Here is a 22,536-nt window from a genome sequence, read left to right as displayed (position 1 = left end):
TCACGGATAGTATTCTCCAAGCCATATGTGGTATCAATCGAATCCTACACCATTAAATCGATGAGTTAGTTAATGATAAGAGAACTGGTCCAGTTGATTTACCGCGAGCAGGTACCTTTGTCGCAACTGATTGGCCATGCTCCGTTCTCGGCAAATGCGAAAGGTCTCGAACGGTCGAGATTCTAGTTCCCTATATATTTGCTGAAACTCCGTTCATTGTGGCGATGGAAGGGGAAGAAGAATGGTGAGTGGATGGATGTTCTTTGGCTGTTGAAGGTTGAAGCGACCGCGGGGTATGAATGGGAAACTCACGACGCGTACCTTCATATTCTTAGCTCTCCATTTTCTCTTACTTGATTCATGGCAATTCTGTCTCCTCTTGTTAGACCCCTACAAATAGAGATGCCTTACCCTTGAAGAGCGTTGATCCCTGCATGATCCATCGTTTTGATGCTGGATACGGATACTGTAAGTCACTCTGAGACATGCCCTCATTGCACTGCACTGGCTTTCAATTCCTTGAGCTTCTATCTTACTCATTTACTATCTCGCCTATCCAAACTCAATGCCCAATTTTCCTTGATTCCTTAAAAATTTCGTCAGGCTTTACTATTATAGTGGATTCAAAGGGCAATCCTTGAATATCTGCCCCGTCTGGTGGGCAACCCTAGGTGCATAACGACAGTATGATGTAACCAGCTGCTGTGTTGTACCACATATCACTCAAGCAACACAAATATCGAAATTTTAAAAACAACTTGGTATCAACTCCATGCGTCCTGTCCCTGCTAGCTACAGCATAAGCTAGTGCAGTACTGTCGATACGTTGCAGTAGCTATCCATTGAATCCCATTACTTCCCAGGCCCTCCCATCGCCTTACAACGCCATCCAATGCATTGGTCTAAGTGATCGACATGATTTCCCAAGATAGTGATAGACCTTAAACGCCCTCTAAAAATTTGAGCCATGGTTATGTATACATTTCATCGTCTTCTACCATACGTCCGAGAATCAAACTCTGGATGACAAGCTCGTCGCTCAAGACGCGAATATTTTCGATCCGAGGCTGATTTGTGGTTGATCTTCGACGTTTCTTATTACCTGTTGTTTCCGTGGGCGCAAGAACGGCGTCAATAGTCCCTGTTCCTTTATCCAAATATAACCAGTCGAACGGAGTTCCAGCTTTCTGATGCTCTAACAACAATTCCCTTGCTTGTTGTGTTGAAAATACTCGCGAAATCGATGGCCCTAGTACAGCCGCAAGGAAGATGTAGGGTTCTTTAGCCTCATTTCGAGACTTCTTCGAGTCAATGACGACTAGGACACGCTGTCCATCAAGGAGTCGCGGTCGCTGCTGTATAACCTCGGCCAGCTTTGCTTCAGTCGCCGAGTACGGTGCCAATATTCTTGACCGGATTGCCTCGCCAAGCACAGTGGATGCACCTGCACAGAGAACATAGGGTTCCCAATCGACAATAGCGCCTTTGTTGAAACATGTCGTTATCCATTGAGGGGCTAAACAGGGGAGCCCCAGCGCCAGTGCCTGCATGTATTTGACCTTGCGTGAGTGTTTGTCTGCGATGAGTGCTGTGAACCCGCTCTCAGAAATATGCTTGGTAAGTTGTAATGAGTCCTGCTCATCCATCACAGGATCGGTCGCATTCATAATGGATGAATGTTCAAACATGTCTTGAAATCCTTCAGCAAGAATGATACCTCCTGACTGTGTGATTTTCGTCGCCAACTTCTTGCGTTCTTGTGCTTTGAACTGGTCCGAGAAAGAAATGGCAAATACCATGCCCTCGAACAGGCGTCCAACTCGGTGGGTCTGGGCAAAGCTTTGCTTGAAGGATCTGCTAGATTTGGAATGTACCATGCTCCTTTCAAGCACACTTGCAGCTGGCGAGAGATGTAGCTCATCAGTAGAATCTGAATCAAGATATGAAAATCGCTTAGATACTCTTGCTGCTCTTTTTGCTGGCTGAGGTGACCCAGTCTTCGATCCTTTTCCAGCCTCCTCCTTATGGCAATCGCGACTGCCTCTCGAAGATGGCAGAATGACTGAGTCCGGCCGTTCAGAACCTGGGGAGTCTGGTGTCCCAGGTGTTGTTTTGTCAGAAGGCAGGGGTGTTGTTGAAAGGATACTCAAACTCGAAGATGTCGGCGGTATCTGACCTACAGAGCGACTGGCCAACGGAGTCACTGGGGCTGTATCTGCTCGATCGCTCCTACGCGAGCGAGTAGTCATCGGTGGTGGAAGATCCGCATAGACATCACGGGCAGATTTCCTGGATCGCGACGCGGACTTCTTCTCGCTCTTATCTTCTGCTGTACGGGAAAGGGGTAATTCCTCCTCTGGCTCTTCTTCAATCATTGAAACTGCAGCCACATTTTGCAGGGGCGATGATATAGGCGTGGGTTTTGGGTCCAAATCACTCATCAGCCCGTCCGAGAAAGAGGAACTTAGAAATGGGTTTCTGCGCTTTTGTCGAGCTGCACGGCCGTAAGTCCTAGTCGTCCGCTTCCGTGCTGGTGGCAAAGATGAAGGCTCTGAATGCTCATTAGGGCCTTGTGGCAAGCCCTCGTCTTCGACGCGGAGCTGTGGTAGCTCAGGCTCAGATGGTGGCGGTTGTTCAACGGGTGCTGTAGGTGGGAGAGAAGGCGCTGGGCTGGTTGCAGGTATCATGTCATCGTCTACAACGGCCTTGTCCGCATCGACCAAGACTATGTCTCCATCATGATCGATCTGCGGATTTCCGGGAGCACTGTTTCCTGGAGTGGCCTTAGTTGATGTAACAGGGAGAGTCTCGTTGGAAGCCACCAGCCCTTTTTGGGAGTCAATCACGAGAGGTGGCAGTTCTTGCCCCTTACCCCCGTCTGTTTTGGGTGAAGGCTTGGGATTTGTTTCATGCTCTTCAAGTGGCAAAACCCTTCTCTTCTTCCGCGATGGCTGTTCTGCTGAATTGCGCCTAATCTTGGGTGTGAAGCTAACGCGACCCATTTCCTCTGCAGCCTGCGCCTTTTTCCGCTCAATCTTCTTTCGTCTCTCCAGCCGTCGGATAGCATCGTCAGAGTCATCATCGAAATCCCAGGGAGCAATTACGAAGTTTTCCATGCTCTTCCTTTCCTGAGACTTCTTCATTGGCTCGTAATGTGCCATTGGCTCAGTGGCGTTCGATGAGCTAGGTGCTTTGGCTCGAGGTGTGGGATCAGTGGATGGGGGTGATTCTGGAATCATTTCACCAGCTGTAGATTGGTCATTCACAGGCGTTGCCGCTCTAATAGGTCCCCCATCTAGATCTTGTAATGACGTTTCGGGGATGTCATGGAGACGGCGTTGAGGACTCGAGGTTCGAATATCGGATGGCGATGAGACATTGGCGCGGTTCTTCAAAGGAGATGTCTCAATGATGTTTGGCGATATAGAGTGGAAGAGCTTCGGAGAAGGTCGTGAAGAAGTTGGACTAATATGTTTGATAGCTGAAGAAAACTGCGTCTGGCCGAACAATTGACTGCCGGCCAGAGGCGCGGCGATGCTAGGTCTCGCAGCAAATGGGTTCTTGGGTACAGCAGGCGTCTCGAAGGTGGGAGCGTGAGGGCGGTGCGGGGTTTGACCGTTATTCAATTGTGAGGTCCCGTCAGGATGTCTCCAGTCACCTCTAGTATTGTCGAAACCTGCATCCTCTGATATTTGAGAGGAAGGCCGGCCCAGCTCGCTCATGTTCGCAAGATTCACGGCCCCTGTATCATCATCCTGAAGGGTTCGAGGTTCGTGAGAGGCGGGTTGAGTATCGCCGTTGACAGGGCTCGAAGGTACAATATCACAGTATTCGCTGTAATCACGATCATCGTTCACCTGTGTCGGGGTCTGTTGAGAATAGTCCATTTTGCGCAAGGCGGCAGTTAGAGCACTGGCCGGCGGCTTGAAACACTTGATTAGAGGCTTGGGTGCATTGTCTTGCACTGATTGCGGCTGCGGGCTGTCATGGCGCGCGGATAAGTTGGCAAGGTGTTTTGGCTTGATCACTGTAGTTGGCACCCTAACGCTCAGATTCACGTTGCTGTTCGAATTGACGCGATCTTGGAGGCCCTGTGCAACGCCATTCACCACGTCTGCCTCGAGAGTTACACTTTGCTTTTTCGAATGTGTCAGTGCCACCCTGGTCGTGTCCCAGTGCGACGGATCGTCATTCTCCGTAGTGGGACCCCCTGGACGCGCTTTGTCCGATAACGCGTCGTGGTGAACAGCAGTAGCTGTTACTGCTAAATCGATGACTGTCGGGTCGGATGATGGAACAACTACTTCGCTCGCAGGTGAAGGGATCTGTTTCGGGCTTGTCGTGCTTATTTTCGAAGATGAAAGGTATTTGGGAGGCGAACTACTGAGCTATTTGAGGCATGCAAGTGTTAGTGCGTTTTGATGGTGAGGATGCAAACCCCAGTGCAGAGGCAATTCAGCTACACTGGCTACGTACCGTGCCGACACCAAACTCAGCCCTGTAGGCCTCGAAAATGGGCTGGCTGTCCTGCGTCTCATTGCTGCCTGCCTGAGCAAGCATCTGCGAGTCTGTCATGGTGGCGGGTCGTGCATCTTCCAAGTCGAAGTCAGACGCGAGCAAGCAACTTTCAGAACGGTGAGTAGAGTGGTTGCGAAACGAAATCAAAATTGACTGTGCCTCTGTGTGGCTAAAATGTGAACTGACCGAAAGGGAAAACAAAGAGGTCGACCGGCCGTGAACGTCAGTGACACGAGAGCACGTGACATCCCCAACCACTAACATGAACCTTCTGAAATGACAGAGACAATCAAGACTGCCTTAGCTAGGTACCTATAGTTCAGCTATAAATACGGTGCTTGTTAGTATTCAATTTGGAGAGTTTTACCTCCCACATAAAAGTTGGCTTCTTATTTTAGTGGGAGGTAATTATTTTAATCTACACAGATGTGCCTCAGCCAATCACTATTCACAATTCATCAATAACTGAACACTTCATGGTTGAGCTTGATTACCATCTACTTGCTGTTTAAGGCACCTATCTAGGATTAGATATCTAGGTAGCGTTTGTGACTGTAATCATATACTTTCTCTGCTTCGAAAGATCTACTCCAGTGATCTAATGCTATGATTGGGGAGTAAAAACAGAGAAGCCTTACGTGTAGCGCATCATATTGAGCATTCATAAGTCAAGATCTTCTCTCGTTCGACTACTCAAATTAAACTCCAATAGGAATATACTCTGAAGTATATAGAGCACAACCGCGGGGTTAAGCAGTCATTCGTTCTTGAATCTTGCTGAAGTTCTGCTGACCTTCATGCAGCCCGCGGCTGTCCGTCAGGTTGACGTTTGTAACCCGGAATTGTTCGAGAAGAACATTGGCCGTCTTGAGTCCGGTTGCCTATGTTGCCTTGGAGATCTCTTCGAATATAGCATTGAGAAAGAAGTATTCCGATTCAACCAGTATCGCGGGGAAATGCGTTGTCAATGGTGTCTCATTCATGCAGTCCGCCCATGAGAGCAATAATAGCATCATCGTAGAAGAGTAGAGTGCTCTCATGCTCGACGTCACTTATAGCTCATATCCATTTATCACCTTGCCTGACACAACACTGGGCAGCATCATCAGCGGTCTCACCTTCAATTCCAAGAACATCACAGAAACAATCGGAGTAGTGAAGGCCTCTAAGGCCTCTAAGGCCCGCGTCGGGCAGAAGGGCTTCTAAGACATAAGATACTGGGGACATTGGAACCAAGCTCTAAGAGACTGGCCGTAAATGGGGAACTCCAACGGGCAGAAGGCGCAGATGATGGCTCGACTTCTTCGTTGTCAAATAGAGTACTTCCAACCACCACAATGTCCTAAAGCTCACGGAGCTTGATGTTCTGGATACTATCGAGACTATCAAGGCCGCTATAGCTTACAAGATTGATGGCGCTCGAGCTTGAACATTATCCTGCCGATCTCGATATGCTAGCCCAAGTCAAGGCTGTCTACCACGAGTTCTGAGATGGTAGAAGCCTACCACTGGAGCAAATACTTTCCACGGTCTTCCTAAGCAAGCTCGCTAATACATTGAGATGATATGTCCGCCGAAACGAAGCGCTATCATGCTAAGAGCCGCTATAGTACATCGAGAAGTTTGTTGGACCTAAGATAACTTGGCACGTGCATTATAACACAAAGGCTTTCACTAACATGCACCGGATGAAATGGATCAGCACGGGTCCTGGCTGTGAGACCACGATCAAGGACACCTAAGCGATCTGTCTTGCACAGTACATGAAGAACTCCAAACAAGAGACAAATGTTTCTTTCAGTTGATCTTTACTAAAACAGATAAGATACAACACAGAATATAAGGTCGATTATGCATATATGAATGGCAGTCATAGCCTCGTTAGGTCTCAGACAAGGTTATACAAGATAGGTAGTCTGCGATCTTCGCTGCGTAGCAAAAGCAACACCGATAGATATCTCAACGCACCATAGTACACCATTTCACAGATCATCATATGCATTTCTACCTTGTCGCGCGAAGGGGCAGCTTTGAGCTGATGGCTATTGATTTTTAGAACCTGGGCTTTTGTTCATCATTATACCAGCGCCCCTTCTTCTGAGACCCAGAGTTCGAAGGGGTAGATACACTTTCAGGATGCATATACGTGGACTCTTCCCAGTAAGTATCATGGTTTTCACTTTGGAACGATGCTCAAGGATTCTATCTTGGTTCATGGCCCCACCTTTGTCTTAAGGAGGCTGTGGAAGTATTGGTACGGATCATGAGTTCTGCTATTTCAGTATGGCTTCTTGCTGCTTTTTATGGTTCCTGTGATTTACTAATATTTCACATGTGTCTCTACCTGTCTCACTGTAAATGGCTTGCAATATATGCGTTCTTGGCCGGTGTCTCTTCAGTTAATATGATACGATCAGGCCAATGACTCTGGGAAAAGTAACGATTTTAGTAGAATCACTAATGACTATCTCTCAGGCATATCAATATCAAGTATTGTGATAACCACGACTTATATTAGTGCTGTCGATCAGGTAAAGCAACGATATAAACATGGAAGTGCCATGCTGGCCCCTGAGATCTATATCGCACGTATTGTGCATAAGTCAACAAGAGACGGGGCTGGATCTCGAAATTATTGCAACTCATTCATTCTTTTTAACTCAGTGGCTAACACTTCCGATATTGATATTGGTCTTGAGATCAGAACTAAACTTTTGCGGATTGCAGGAAAATCACTGGTGCAAACCTTCAACTCACGCGTGATGTTAACTCATGAATATTGGGCTTGAGAATTCGGAATGCCTACTCCAACTTCAGTAGTTAGGCCCAAATTATCTTCGTATGTACTCTTATGAAAAGAAGCTCTTTATATCATAATGATTAGGATATATGCAAGAATCCAACTTTCGGGTATGTCTGGCGCCCGAGTCGGTCCATCTTAAGGAACAGCATGGCCAGGATACGCACTATTTTCCTTGGGACGAAACACTGGTTCAGCATATAATACTTGCCGTTTCCATTTTTCTCCTTCTCATCATGTGAAGAGCAGTGACTGAGTCAGGGAACAAGGGCAGAGGCTACACGTGAACTCCTGCTCGGCGACCATCTCTAGGCCAGGTCAGCAACTGTTCTGGACTACGATAAGGGTATCGAAAATCCCTATTATCAGACTGTCTCCATTAAAGTGATCATTCTGCCTTTCTGCTTTACATCAAGGTTCTTGCTATCAAGGTCCATTAATTACAGGACCTTTGACTTACCACCAAATCCACCCAGATACCACATGATATCCCGTTGTGTAGTCACCCTTCTCGGTGTAATGCGAGCACCCGGACCGGTGCGGCAGCTTACATACGAACGCTTAATCGGTATCAAGGTGCAGGTCTCGGATAGGAGCATCAGCATTTCGATTTAGGCACAAGGCGCATATACTACGAAGCCCCATGCTAACGAGCAGAATGACGGGTAAGTGCATGATAAGAGGGGTAGCTTTGGGTAAATGACACGATATAGTGCACTGCGAGTGGTTGATGTATTTCTGATGATGTATCAGAATTATGAGTGGAAGTTATCCGAATGAGTGAGATAGTAGTGATGAGGTGAGGTTTGCATTTTGCCAGGTGGTCCCTTGAATGCAATGTACAATGGCCACGTTGTCACAAAGTTAATAAGATAAAAAACCCTCATTATAACGAGTCAGCTCTGGCCATACTGTAGTTTCGTTATACACCATCTTGCAACTATTCGCTGAATCAAGTGGTTCATTGATATGTTGCTGGAGCATCATGTCCGTTATCACTACCCTAGACCATAGTCGCGCAGATCGCCTTTTCTATGACTCCCCCCACGCATCGAACCCTCATCAAAGATCATCACTATGGTCCCGTGAGAGGTCAGCACACCCACTATGTCCCCTCTAGGAGGGAAAATAAAACACGAGACTGGATTTGGTGGTAGATCGGTGGATTTTGGTGTAAGCCAGTCTCATGTATTTTCCCCCCCCGAGGGCCCCTCACTGTGTCTAGATGCGCCCTTTTCCCTGTCTGTCTATCTGTGAAGCATGTCATTCCAAAACGCAAGGGTCTCAAAGTTCCTGCAGAAGCACCAATCGAAATGCCACCTTATCAAATGCGTCACATGGCACGGCACGAGAACAAGACATCATCCAACTCAGGCGCCACCTCCGCAATATTTCCCCTCTTTGACTGCAGCAGAGTTGTTCTGTGCAGAGTTCCCTCCTAGCATTTGTGCGCTAGAATGCAAATAGACAAGACTCGTCGTTATCACACGAGAAACACTGGACTAACGGGAAACGTGGAAGATAGCAACGTTGATCGAGGTCACGGGAGAGGGGGTGTGACCTGGAATTCGATAATGATTTAGCATCAATATTCCCTATCACCAAGCTAACTCTGACCAGAGCTGAGCTATCTGCTGTATCTTACGGACCAGGGATAGCTGCGTTTCGACTCGACAAGCCAGCATGCAAACATGCATAGACATGGCTGGTGATAATCTCCCTCATGCAAGACGATCCCATAACGTACAGGAGCCTCAAAGAAAATGTCGTCAGAGAGCCTGGCCCAAGCCCTCGGATCTTCACGACAACACTGCCACCAACACATACACGCGCAGAATCGTCGTGTTTGCAAGTTGGTGGCTGATGTTGAATACGTCTAGACCTTCAACTCGCGGCTCCAAAGGCACGGCTCGGGAAGGTTTGTTTTCCATGGCTATGGTACTGTTACAGTCTTAACCATCTCTAGTGCGAGCGCTTGCTGTAACGAACAAAGAATGGAGAATCTGTCCAGCGTAATACGATAGAAGGTTTGTCATCCTTTTCACTGCGTAGCCGCTAGCTCCTGTGAAGCCACCGACGAAGCCGAGTCCAAGCCTGGAGAAATCCGGGGTAATTAGTCAAACCACGAAGCGAGGTTGAGAGCGACGGGGTTCATCGTCTAGCGGGAGTGCTAGTGTCGTCTGTGATAAGTGAGAGAAAGCGAGAGCTCTTGGTGTAACATGACACGCCGTGACGGCCTCTTCTGGTTAAGCATCATACCACTCATAGTAGGGGTCAAAGGCCGAACAATATGACAGGTAAACTCGAGAATGGTGTTGAACAATGGACACCCAGCATTTACTCTCGTACTGTAGCCAGCCGCAACTCTGCAGCTAGAGACACAGCTACAGGACGGCACGGAAGCGCCCCGCAGTTCATATCATGCAAAGCAACACGGCCAGTCTCTTTTGTCATTTTTCAGCACCCTTCTCCTCCTTTCTCTCTCTCCAACATTTCAACAAACGTTGGAGTTCCCCACGTCTAGGGGCGCAGCACAGGTCTGGGGTTGCTCAGGCGTGATTGGCTGGCTTTATAAAATTGTTGCGTACAATAAAATGCGACCTCGTGGCGATCTCAGCTGGCAGAGCTGCATAGCAAATGGGGGTTGAATCTCAAGATGGACAAGACCACAAAGAAAAGAAAACTTCTCTGATAGACGAGAGAAACTGGTCGACTGCTATGCAACGCAACGGTATGCAAACTTCGACTCGCCCCCTCGCAATCAATCACCCATTGAGTTGAGGCTGCCTGAGTCTTGCCACACACGCCTGTTTCTGTCCCTCCCTGGCACGAGTAAAAAGCTCATGTTTGTTGTACAACTTGACAAGTCAGGTTCTTTCTTGGACTGGCTTTTCGTATATACTGTACTGTACGTACAACTCAGAGTCTGTGTCTCTCCCATTTGAGCCGCCAGCACCCGCTGTGCCTCCAAGCGAGGGCGGCCGAAGCGGATCTTCGATGGTCCCGACGCAGGCCCGTCGATTGTGCTCCTCTCCTTCTTCTCATTGAATGCAGACGCAATGCTTCATGACGGCCCAGACTCAAAGTGTAACCCCATGGCCCCCGGTGACCACTCAGCGCAGGAACGGGGATTACACGGCAACCCCAAGCGCCCCTCCCTGATAAGCCACGAAGGCGAGCTTACTTTTTTGTCCAAAAACATGCAGCTGCAGCAACTTGATGCTGTAGAAATTTGCCATTATGTGTTTTGCCCCAGGCCTTGGGATTGGGGGTTTAAGGAGGCACCTGGCCTGGCATCGCTCAGACTTAACAGTCCGGGGGGCCCAGTAATATGATTTGTATGCCCTGCGACGTAAAAATGTTTTTGTTTGTCAAGAGATTGGGTGGCCAATATGCCAATATCCAATCATGTTTTCTTTCCCTCCCCCTTGGACAAGACCCTTTCACTCGAAAGAGTTGAGGGTGTAACTAGATGACTGTGCCTGTGCCCCTACGTAACTGTACAGCAACGGCCAGAAGAGCACACATCCTTGCTAGTTGCAGCAGAACCTGCAGTAGATGGCAGCGTGGCACCACGGGCCCTGATGCTGACAAGCTCCCTCCTGCCCATCATGCAAATTTGCTCCAGCCGAAGATTAACAACCCTTATCGTTAGAGACACAAAGAATGCGGGGAACGCACGTTGAATGTGATATGTCAGATCTGTCTAGTCAGCAAACAGGCAAAGACAAGGCACGATGCAACGCTCCAGGCCAAGCCAACAACCAAAGACGTTGAGGGAGGCGACAAAGCAATTAAAAAAACAAAACAAAAAAAAATATGGCAGAACCGTTATTGAATACTGGAGACACCATGTGGTCCCTGCTTGAGAATGTCTCTGAGAAACGTGTCGGCGTTGAAAACTTCAACTCCGACGCAAGGGATGTTCTGCAAGTGAGGGTCAACGGAGGTTTTGTAAATGATAGGTCAAGTCCTTGGCGAGTTTACCAGGACTGTTTCATCTCGCTTGAGTTGACTTACTTGAGTTGCTGACCAAACTCGAGACTCTCAGTCAAAGAACGACGTCAGGGAGCAAAGCATGCGGCTCACTGCAGAGTGCAGACCTGACATTGACCCCAGACTTTTGCATGTCGTATTAGGTATAGGAGCAGGAGTTCGGACTCGGAGTCTTCTGTCCTTGCTTTGCCTGCCGCCGAAGCGAGGATATGGATGTTACCATTTTTTGCTCTGTTATGTCAGGGGTCAAATGTAAATCTTTCAGCGATGTGACCTTGGCGACCTTTGTCGATTATGTATGTATCAGAATGTCACTGATGAACACGATGAGTGGAATGCTTGCCCTTAGACAACCGTTAAATTTCTCCCTCTGAGACAGACGTTCTGGATGTTTCTCATGACTCAACTTTTAGGGCCAACGTCAGCAGGGCAAAGTCCAAGAACCACATGGTACTGCAAGGAGGTCTACTGATACAAATTTCATAACAAAACCTGGAAATAAGACAATCAAACTAGGAGATGAAAACTTTTTCTTCATCTCAGTGAGAGTATCCTTGGTTCGGCCAGGGACCGTCAATATCATGAAGCTCTTCATGGTCCATGCAACCAATCTTCGAATGACACGGCACTTGAAGCGGCCTGTGAGCCAATCAAAAGCCCATGTAAACGCACACCCCTTGCGGGAAGAGAGGAGCAGGCGGCTTCTTCGGACCTGAGCGAGAGCGGCTGCTAAATCAAGGTCCAAGGTCAAGGTCAAGTCAAGGTCACGTCTCGTAGTGAAGAAACTCCACCTCTCAAAGAGTCACGGATAGACAGTCACAGTCACAGACACAGACACAGTCTCAAACGAGTGACATGACAGCTGCTGCAAGGAACGAAACATCTCGACACGCACCATTTCTCAAAACGTGCTGGTGCTGGTGCTGGTGCTGATGATGTTGCAAGGAGAACAGCATATTACTAGTCATGATCGATCAAGAGTCGTTGTGTCAACGATCTTAATAGTGTCCTTATGAGTTAATCCACAAAACTTCAAACAAAGAATGAAGCGAAAAATGACGAAATAGTGTTAAAAAAAAAGACGTCGCCATCGTCAAAAACAGAACCAAGGCGAAAAAGAAGAAAAGTCAAATAGTGAAAAAAAGCTTTGGGACTCCACTCCAGTGGAATCTGATCTCATTGCACAACCCAATCTCACGATGGCATCAGCTCACGAGGACTGAGCTTCAAGCCCTTGCTCGAGTCTGGGCCCCAACAAAGCGACAGAACAGGGAAGACAGAAACCAGAGGAAAAGAAAAGTTCATGTCGTCATGCAAGCAATCGGCCGATCTGGTCATCTCATTCTCCGTCCCCAGTCTCAATGAAATGAAGCTTGGCATTCTCAGACAGCGCTTTCACCTTCTGGGACAAGTCTCTAAGCAGCTCCAAACTGCAAAAAAAGGACACCCGTAGAAAAAAGCAACCATAAAAAATTGCACACGGGGAGCCACGGCTAGTGGACAAAGCCCCTCTGTCGAGCCTCGAGCAAGTCTGAGCCTTGAGCCCTACGCAGCCAGTCAAAGGTGTGCCGTTAAACAGCCCTCTAGCAGTTTTAGCTCAGCCTCTAACCTTGTACGGCAAGGTACGTAGCGATAGGCTTTTGTAGATCATGCCCAACTTGGCAGACTGACCAGGTTCAGACTATTCTTGTCATTCAGGACCCAGTGCCTGTCAAGGAGCCTTGATGTCCTAAGTTGATGCACCCGCTTTCAACCTACAATCAACTCTGGGGATATCTCTTGGCACTGTCAATGAATGGTTAACGATACCCATAGGATCAGGTATCCTGTCAGACTTTGGTGGAGAGTAAGGGATTCGCCGTGCTATTCCCAAGCGACAATGGCTCAGGGGACTGAAAGTCCGGGATCAAGAAAATTTTCAATATCTACTTGAATCTCAATCTTGTCAGATCATAGTGGTTATCTGACGAATAAGATGGCTCACTCACCTGGCCGTTAGGCACGAGGCAACCACTCTTGTCAGACCACACCACACCCAAAGAATGCCTTTTTGGGTCTTATCGCCCAATTCCTGAGTGCGGCTGGCTGGGTGCGTTTGTTGGTTGCCTCTCAGGTTCCCATAAAGTTGACCTGCATGAGAAACTCGGTGGATGTACCCGAAGCCTATCCGCTGTTGATGCTGCAAGGCACAGAGCTTCCCGGTACAGCACAAAGTGGTGATACTCAACAGATGCTACGACCGACCCAAGCCGGCATGCATCGGCAAGTACAGTCTCTCAACTCCTCAGCTTGTCAGGAAAACCTTTCCCTGGTGAAGAATAGTAATCTTTGCTGGCGTTTACGACCACCGTGGCCTGCTAGCCTTTTGTCCAAGCTCTTGGACCCTTGAAGATACCGCCGTCTATGTACGGTGCTCGCGTCATCCTAGGCGGGCGATCTGCTAGTAGTTTCTTTTTCGTCGATCGAGTACCTGTAGCGCAGCTGAACTGGACGCGGCGATCGAGGAACAGCGGCAATGTAATTAATTGTTCTTGTACTTCGTGAGCTTCATTGTGCGCAGATTGTCTGCGGCTTGGCTAGACCTTTGTCCAAGTCTCACTTAGATCCTGCCACTGCCCTTTGCACGGACTTCGCTAGAAATAGGGGCTGGTAGACTAAGACCACGAGCACCTACCAGAGAGCTTGGGCAGCCTGGTCGGAGGGTGAGGTGATCGGTGAGCCCACCATAAACAGCACCACCAGACCACGCCAATCTTCATTTTTTCTCAATTGGGGGTTTGAATCCTTGTAACAGCTCGAACCCCCAGCTGAGATGGTTCATCTGCTCTGGTGATGTGTTGCACCAACTTGTAAGTGCTCATCCTGGACTGGGGCTCGATGTGACTCTACAAGTCTTGAATGGTTGGACAGGACTGGAGCTGAAGCTGTGCAGCTCCTCGATTTGGGATGACAGTGAACGCCACAAACCCCCAAACGCGGAAATATATTGATTCTCTTCTGCGAGTTAATCTCATTTGGGATTGCTGACCTGCAGCCTTGAGCGAATCGACGAGAAGAATGCAGCTTTCGGATGAGGCTGGCTCTTTACCCAGCGGTTCGCTTACACGAGGCAGCTGCTGAGATGTGAGATTTGTAACGAAATCTTTCGCTGCGACCATTGTGTTGCAACTGTGTGTCTACTCCCACAGATGTGTGAATTGCAAGGAGTGAACCGGGCTTCCCGCAGACTTGTCGACTGTCCATACAGGGACTACGGATCAACTCCCAAATAAGATTGGAGGACATCAATTTTTACAACTCGAGTCTTTTGAGTTAGCGGATAAAAGAGTTCCCTGGCTCCCGCGTGGCCAGTGCCTCGAGCCTCGAGCCTCGTTCCCCGTTCGTTAGCTTTAGGGCATTGTTTGTGGTTCCTGATGCCCTCATGTATGAGCACGGCGCAGGGTACGCAGTAACCCAACGGCGAAAACCTTTCGTACTTGATAACTCTCGGGGTCGACGGCTGACGACAAAATTCTGTGCTCAATCAAGGAAAGCTCACCGTTCTAGACCGGAAAGTTTGGTTAATAGAGTTCATGACCTGGCTGCGGGCTGAACGGCTGGAACCGTGTCCGAAGACCAAATCCATGGATCAACTTCCAATCTGGTCGCTCTGTCCGACGAGCTAACAGCAGGCATTGCTAATCTCGGACGAGCTGATGAAATCGTGGGGGGATCCTTCGGCTGTTTATCTTATCAAAAAGGTACGATGGAGACTTGCTTGTGTGATGAATCTGCCTCATATGCGCCATATCTTGGTTGATGCAGTTGCGGGCGTTCAAGTGACGACAAATGCAACCCGAGTTATCTGGATGATGGATATCCACTCAATTGAGTGGGGGCCGTACTTTACCTCGGCCATTAACTAATACATACATACATATGCAAGACTTGGACTGAATAGCCCGTATATCTTCAAGTGTCATCGCCGCGATTGATCGTCCATGCGCTGTGGACATATCGTGAGATCAGCGCTGTTGTGTGAACTTTTGATTCGGCCATGAATCTTCACAGCTTCTCAAAAATGCACCGTGGTCTTTCGGGTAGCAAAGTTGCTGTACTCCGTAGCGTCCTAGAAATTATAGCCATTGACAGAAACCTTGATTGAGGTGGTCTTGAAAGCCCGAATGAAACCTAACTAGCACAATTGCCGCGACATGCCGAGTAAAATTGTTGATTGGCGAACAATAAAGCCATTATCTCTCGACAGGCGATTAAGAGGCAATATTCTAAGCATATTGCGTTCGATTGCGTCTTCAATACGTCGGATTGGTGGATATGTCAAAACTGCCTAGACTGCCTCGAAACGTTGCTAGATAAGACTTGACAATAAGACCCAGCCAGGCGTGTTTCAGAGAGTGCAGTACGCAATGTATCACTGAAAGATTATGCATGTTTGCTATCTTCGACCAGGCCCCGGCGTCGCTGATTCCACAAGAATCCGGGGAATAGTCCTGGCGTCTTGTCAAACTTACCTCGAAGGGAACCAATATTGACGACATGCACCCCAGAGGCAGTATTGACCCGCTAGTGCCAGAGACTACAGACTAGGAGCAGCGAAATGGGCGTGATAGACGACGATGCGACCTTGTTGTTTTCGAAGAGGTTGGAATAAGTGGTCAGGCGGCAGAAACAGGACGGGGATGCAGTTGGATGGAGTGTAGATCAATGGTAGAGAATGATTCGCTCCGAGCCCCTTGCTGTATCCGCCCCCAGACGCAGGCATGATCAAAAGAGGAATGGCTTTACTGAGAAGTCCAAGAGATCAGCGACGCATGCTTCGGGGAGCAAGAAAACCTCGTACCTTGATATGGACTGTCAAAACAAATCCAGTAAGATATGTACTAAGTCTAGGCTAAGTTACCCAAGTCTTTTTGTCATCCATGATCGAGGTCCCAAGTTTTCTTTCCTCCACTAGACATGGCTCTGAATGCTGGTGTTAGTTGATGATCACGATAGGCGGCCGGCCATTGTCAATTTCTCTCCCTCTCTGCAGTGCAATTCCCGGTGAACCTGGGGTAAGACGCTGAGCGCACAGGCTGGTTTGACTCGTAGCGCCCAAAAGCTCCTTCAGGTCATCGACGCTTCAACTGACACAAGCGCTACTTCAGGGGCGGCAGGGCTGTGGGCATGCTCTAAAACTGAGAAAAAGAGAAAAGACGCCACAGCAGGGTAAGATCGTAATGCCATACAGCAAGTGCATGGCGGTTGGTCTCTGCTTCATGATGCCCTTGTGCATCCATTGAGGTGCGCATATCATCCTTGGTGTCATTCCTCGAGGCAAAGTTTGTGCTCTGATACTCTGCTGCACGACAACAGTCGGGCATTTTAGAAATGTAAAGAGCATCACGAAACCTCGTCGAGACCAGCCCACGGTGGCTTGTGGCGATGATATGAAGAATTTATATTCCTTTGTAGAATATACAGCGAAAATTCAAGGGTACAGTGCAGTAGATCTTCCATTGTTGGCCAGGTCACGGTCGAGACCAACCCTTGAAGTGAATGCTCTGGTGGCGAGCTGCGCGGATTGTAATTGTGGTTGTTCCATTATAACCCAAGATTATTGATTAAGGTTGCTGGTTTCAGTAACGGTCGCCTCCTCAAGGTATGATGGCGACACTGAACCATTACGGTTGATAGGAGCTTGATGGCCATTAGCTGATTGGCTATCAAGGTGCAAGATCTGGGCCAATGGTGTGATGCACTTCATGTAGAACACAGAAGGTTGATCGTGGGAGAGCGGCAGTCGAAACTGTTGTTCAATGGTACGGATACTGAAGAAATTACAGCATCCGTAAACCCGGTGGAGGGCTCTGAATGGTCGATTACTGTCCGGAACGCCCATTCAGGAAGCTGACCTTGGTTCCTTACATGCCTGGCGCAGTCTTCGAAGGCATCAACATGCAATTCGTTACCAGATGGCGTCACTCTCACTCCCTGTCGCATCGAGCGTTTCGAGCGTCTCACAAAGTTCGATTGCGCGTCTGCTTAGTTCTTGGTCGAGGTTGCTTTGGCTTCTCTCTCTATGGCGTCAGGAAGATCCTAGTCATGTGGTTTATTGTGTAGTGTATATGAAGTAGTGTCTGGTTATGAACTGTAGCATTAACCGAACGACACACAAAGTTCGAGTTTGTATGAATGAATCTATGCTGTGTCTGTGCTTTCATACTATTCGCCCATTGTGCAACGTATTCGAGCATCAACATCTTAAATCCTCCTGTTGCGGAGTCACGACAGGAACTAGCCATTGCTAACGAGCTGCTAAGTTGTTGAGATTGACAAGGCTAGATTGATTGACCCTTATGACCCTTAAAGGAAAGCAGAACTCAAAGAGCACGTTGTCAATGTTAGTGGTTATTTTGCGTGCTTCAGGTGGAGAAAGATGTGAAGTGAAGTGAAGCAGCTAAAGTGGAGAGAAATGGAGATGGGAGACGGCAGCAAGGATATGGGGAAGAGGGGCACTGGGGACGCTATACCTTTACGGGCTTAGAGAAGAAGCACTAAGCTCATTGCGTTTCTCTTGCGGGCGCACAGCTGCTGGGTTCCTGCCTGAGGCCTTTATTCTCCTGGGCAGTCATTCCCTTCCCAAGGGGCGGGCACTTTTACAGGCCGTCCCATTCCTGTGGGTCGCTGTGGTAAAAGTCCGTTTTGAAGCATTGGGAAGCATACAAGCGCCAAATAGATTGCACTACGCCGCAGCACATAGCAGCAGCTTACAGCAGAAGCAGCATGAAGCAGCATAATACAGTATCTACGAGCAAGAGACCAACAGGGAGAGTGCATCAACTCGCTTGTATCCCCCTCCCCAGACTCGACTGTGATCACGAATATCACCCATTGACAATTCATGAGCGGGGTGGTCACTGGGTCAAAACAGAATGCCAGCAATGAAATCCCATCAAGAATTGAATTTACGATGGCCGACTTGGAAGCAGACCACTGTCGAACAGGCCTCACACCACAGAGGGCGGAGGGCACGGGGGTCCAACACCCTTTGTGCAGCACAACCTTTCGTCTTGCGGGGAGAGGGGGCACTTGGGGCACTCCGAAAGCTCCAGCAAGCGGGCAGAACCGTGCAGAATTGCACGGTAGGTGACGGAAAACAGAGGCGAGCAACAGCCCATTGCCCACCTCCGGTGTCGCTATCGTGCTGAGTCTGTTCATCAGCTCAGTCCCCAGCGAAAAATCTCGGCTGATGCCCTCGCGGTGCCATCCGGGACCCTCAAGGCCCCCGTTGGAAACCCATCTGAGTCACCTCATCGAAGCTCAATATGGGTGATTGCTCTCGTGGGCATGAACTGAGCATAATTGAATCATCGAAAAATTTTCGTTTATCCATCGCAATCTCGTAGCCTTCCTTGGCAAATTCGGGAAGGGCAGGCAGGGAAGAGCAGACACAGTCAAGTCAGTCAGCCAATGTCTCCAGCAGAATCACACGCCTGTGTCTGGTGTTTGAATGTCTTGGGTCCTCTGGTTTTTTGGTCTTGGAGGCTTGTCTTGTCCTCTGTAGCCAACAGCCTACAGAAGTGAGAGCTCACTGAAAAGGACGGGCACCTCTTTGATCTCTGCATGGATCTCCACTCCTCTGGCTACTGCTGGCACTCCCTCTCTAACACTCCCTACGGATGAGACACCCAGGTGTGTCTGTTAAACACACACCCAGTTGAAACGAGAGCAACCCACACCCGGCGGGCGTCCCATCAGAGTCCATGGTGGACCAATTTTTTCTGTACGTACTTGTTCTATTGGATCTTTGCTTGCACTAACATCTTTGCTGCAGGGCATTGAGAGCGGCAAGGCGCCCCCACCTGTCTGCAAAACTCCACCAAGACAAGTACGTATCGATGAAGCAGTGGTGTGCCTAGGTGCCTTGGTACCCTCCTCCACGAATTCCTAGGCAATGTACCTCTAGCGCCATCCTAGTCGTGCAACTGATCATCGACCAAGGCTGTGCCTGGGCCACTGACCAAGAATATACATAACCCTTCCCCTCGAACCTCTTGACCTCTGATCTCCTCCACCATCATCTCGACTCTTTCACTTCACAATCCTTTCAATTGCTTCTTCTCCATCTTGAACTATTGATCTTACTCGACATTACTTGGATATAAAGGAGTTTTCACTTCTCTTGCCTCCTGGGTTGATCCCTTCACACACCAACCACTCTTCCTTCTCATCAACCACATACACCACCGCAGCCATGGACTGTGATTCTTGGGCTCACTCCTTCTGCCTCGCTTGCGACAAGCAGGTCCAATCATCAACTGATGCCTACTGTTCCGAGTCTTGCAGACTGGCCGACTTCGAGAAGACCTCAACAACAAGCTCTCAAGCCAGCTCGCCCGGTCTCGCTTCTCCTCCTTGCCAATGGTCATCGAAATCCTCCAGCTCGGGCTTCTACCTGTCCCCCGCCTACGATTTCTCTAACGCAAAGCCATACGGATCAAGGCACATGAGCCAACCTACTTTCAAGCCTTACGGCACTGAGCAGTCAACTATCCGATCCCTCACTCCTTCGAGCTCCCACAGCAGCCTTTGCTCCATGCAAAGTACCTCAACAACAGGAGAGTCAAGCCAACTGTCAGACAAGGCGAGGAAGGAACTCCGAGCATACGCAGTGTCCTTCGACAATGTGAGGACCCAGCGAAGGCGTTCATACTAAGCACGATACCACAACGACATCACTCGCACACATGCAACCTCACCTCTAAACATCATCTAAAAACATCATCACGCAACTCATTCAACATCTACAACATCAAACGCATCAACGAAACCTCAACTCACACTTCACGCCTTTTTTCCTTTTATCTTTGTCGAAGAATTTGTTTGTAACAAAGACTGGCATTACACCGGAGCACTGCATTAAAAAAAAGTTTATTTTACATCGACCCATCACGATTTCTTTTCGTCTCAACCAATATCTGGTGGGACAATCTTGGGCGGTTTATTTGTCCATCGGTATCTTGTACCAAATACAGGGCGGGCTGATATCATATCAAGTTTCAGAACATGGATTACGGGAGCACGGGAGGTTTATCATGATACCGGGATACGAACGGCTGGGGACATTTGGGTCTGGCGTACAGGACCGACCAGGCAAGAAGCCGGTCGATGGATTATTCTATTGGGAGGTATAACTGCGCTTTTTGACTACGGGGCACTGGGCATTGACAGGAACTGCGGAAGACTGCACTACACTGCACATAGCACATCATTGGATACCATAGCATAGTATAGCCAAAAGAGATTTTTTTCTCCCTCCACACAAAGCAAGCCAAGTTTCTAAAGTATGAGTGTGCATAACTCCGTGTTTCGTCTACTTTTCCTCGAGTGTCAACCCAACTTGAATTGCATAATCGGCGGGTATTATTAGTCTCATACATAGGCACAACACATCGACACTATGTGGGTAGAATTGCTTTTCTCGGGGGTTTTACGACCAAGCTCACAGTCACCGCCAGGGAGAGACTGGGATGGATCGACTTTTCATCTGCAGTGACTCAGCAATTTCGGCTCCACGCGTCTCAATGTTAAGCAAGGAGGATCGAGGTTTCGGCGGCATTGAAATCTGTTACCATCGTCGAAGCTAAAATTCTACAACTAAGTTAAGTTACTATTAGACGGATGCGCGCGCGCGCAGCGAAGGGCAAGGGTTGTCCTCCGGTAGTTCCAGACAAGGTCTAATGGCTGAGTAACAGCAAAGAAAGATTTGCAACAGTCAGAAGACAATACTGCTAACTAGCCTAAGAGCCGCTTTCAGCTCCGTTCCCCAGACTCGAAGTGAAAGCTTGGCCGGGACTACTACTACTACTACTACTACTAATTGCTGTGTGAGCCATAACAGCTCCGATGGCCGGCCATAACCCCCTTGTTTATGGAGACAGCCTGACTAACAATCTCAAAGATTCAACGTCCTCGTGGATGTCAATTAGCATGATTTCTGTTTTTCGCCTCGCCGATGAACGGGGCCTCATGAAACCGAGATTCGCAATCAATTTGGGTGTCATGCGGCTCAAAAATCAAAAAGGCAAAGTTCAGTCAGAGCTTGTTTTGGAACCCGAAACGTGCTCGCCTATTGTTGTTAACATGATGCCACCACGAAAATGAAAAAAGAGTACGTATCGTCATGTTTGCACCCGAAGTTGCCCATTGTTGTGATATCGTAAGCCAAGTCGATTCGTGAAAGCTAAGTACAGTACTAGAGTAAACTCTACGATACACCCGCTTGGTAGGTAGTAGCCGACCTCATCAAGTTGCCCCCTGGGGATTCCGTTCATGCAACCATCATGCCCCCTTGATAGGGATAAGGGAGCGAGCGATATGAGATAGAGGAGGCTTGGGCCGATAAAGCACGGAAAGGGTTTTCCTCCAACACTTACTTATCAGACTTTAGCCCAAGTCAGGCCGAGAGCTAGAGGCTGACAAGATGACTTGAGCACACCTGGTCTATCTTTAGAAGAGATGAAGCCCTATCATTTTGTCACCTGCCACCCAAGAGTCTACCCAGTGACATTGAACAAAGATTTTAGCTTCCCGAAAACCCGGTTACTAGAAAGGTACAGACAGTATGTATGTACGGATACGGGCCCAGATGGAGCAAAGGGGGTCGGTCAATTGGTCTCTGAACGTCATGATCATTGCGGGCCGTGAATCAACTTAGCCCAAGGCTTAGGCTTAGGTATGGAGACTCAATAACGCCTGGCTCGCTCTGCCAGCGCATCCTCCATCTTCATCGGCGATTCTCAACTGAATTTGATGATCTGAGCTAGCAACGGACCCTCGCACGTGTGCAATAAGGGAAAATTTTATGGTGGATTGGCATTGATCACGTCTGCGCTTGGGGGGGTTTTGTTTTACAATTAGGGGACCCAAGAGCTATGACCCTGAAACAAACAATCAGCCAACCCAATATTGAGAAAATTTTCACATCTCTTTGTTCTGTTTTGTTGTTGGTGAAATTGAAGGGCGTGTAGAAGATCCAACCAAAAGCTTTGCAAGGGCATCTTGAAGATTTGCATCTTCCGACCAAAATGGACATGGCGCATAACTTGACTTGTTTGAACTTGGAAATAGAAGGGTACGTACCGGGATTTGCATTGGTCGGCTCAGATCGACATCATTTCTTCGGCAGGGTCCGGTCATCGTGAGATTTCACTTCAAATTTTTAGGGCAAAGTATGCAGC

The 22,536-nt window shown here is 48.5% G+C and overlaps 2 protein-coding genes; one reads left to right on the top strand and one right to left on the bottom strand.

Moving 5' to 3' along the window:
• Positions 1 to 971: 971 nt before the first annotated feature.
• Positions 972 to 4,575, bottom strand: FFUJ_13426 (related to DNA damage checkpoint protein; the record flags this gene model as incomplete). XM_023576110.1 has 2 exons in its annotated part: positions 972 to 4,388; positions 4,477 to 4,575. The coding sequence occupies 2 exons, from the start codon at positions 4,573 to 4,575 to the stop codon at positions 972 to 974; spliced, it is 3,516 nt and encodes a 1,171-aa protein (XP_023429311.1).
• Positions 4,576 to 19,550: 14,975 nt separating this feature from the next.
• FFUJ_13425 (uncharacterized protein) lies at positions 19,551 to 20,012 on the top strand (the record flags this gene model as incomplete). The annotated part of the gene is made up of 1 exon (XM_023576109.1): positions 19,551 to 20,012. One exon carries the CDS (start codon positions 19,551 to 19,553, stop codon positions 20,010 to 20,012), a length of 462 nt encoding a protein of 153 aa, XP_023429310.1.
• Positions 20,013 to 22,536: the final 2,524 nt, after the last annotated feature.

The sequence above is a fragment of the Fusarium fujikuroi genome, chromosome FFUJ_chr04 (genome assembly GCF_900079805.1).
Source record: "Fusarium fujikuroi IMI 58289 draft genome, chromosome FFUJ_chr04".
Classification (NCBI taxonomy): Eukaryota; Fungi; Ascomycota; class Sordariomycetes; order Hypocreales; family Nectriaceae; genus Fusarium; species Fusarium fujikuroi.
This window is presented reverse-complemented; position numbering and strand designations above follow the sequence as displayed.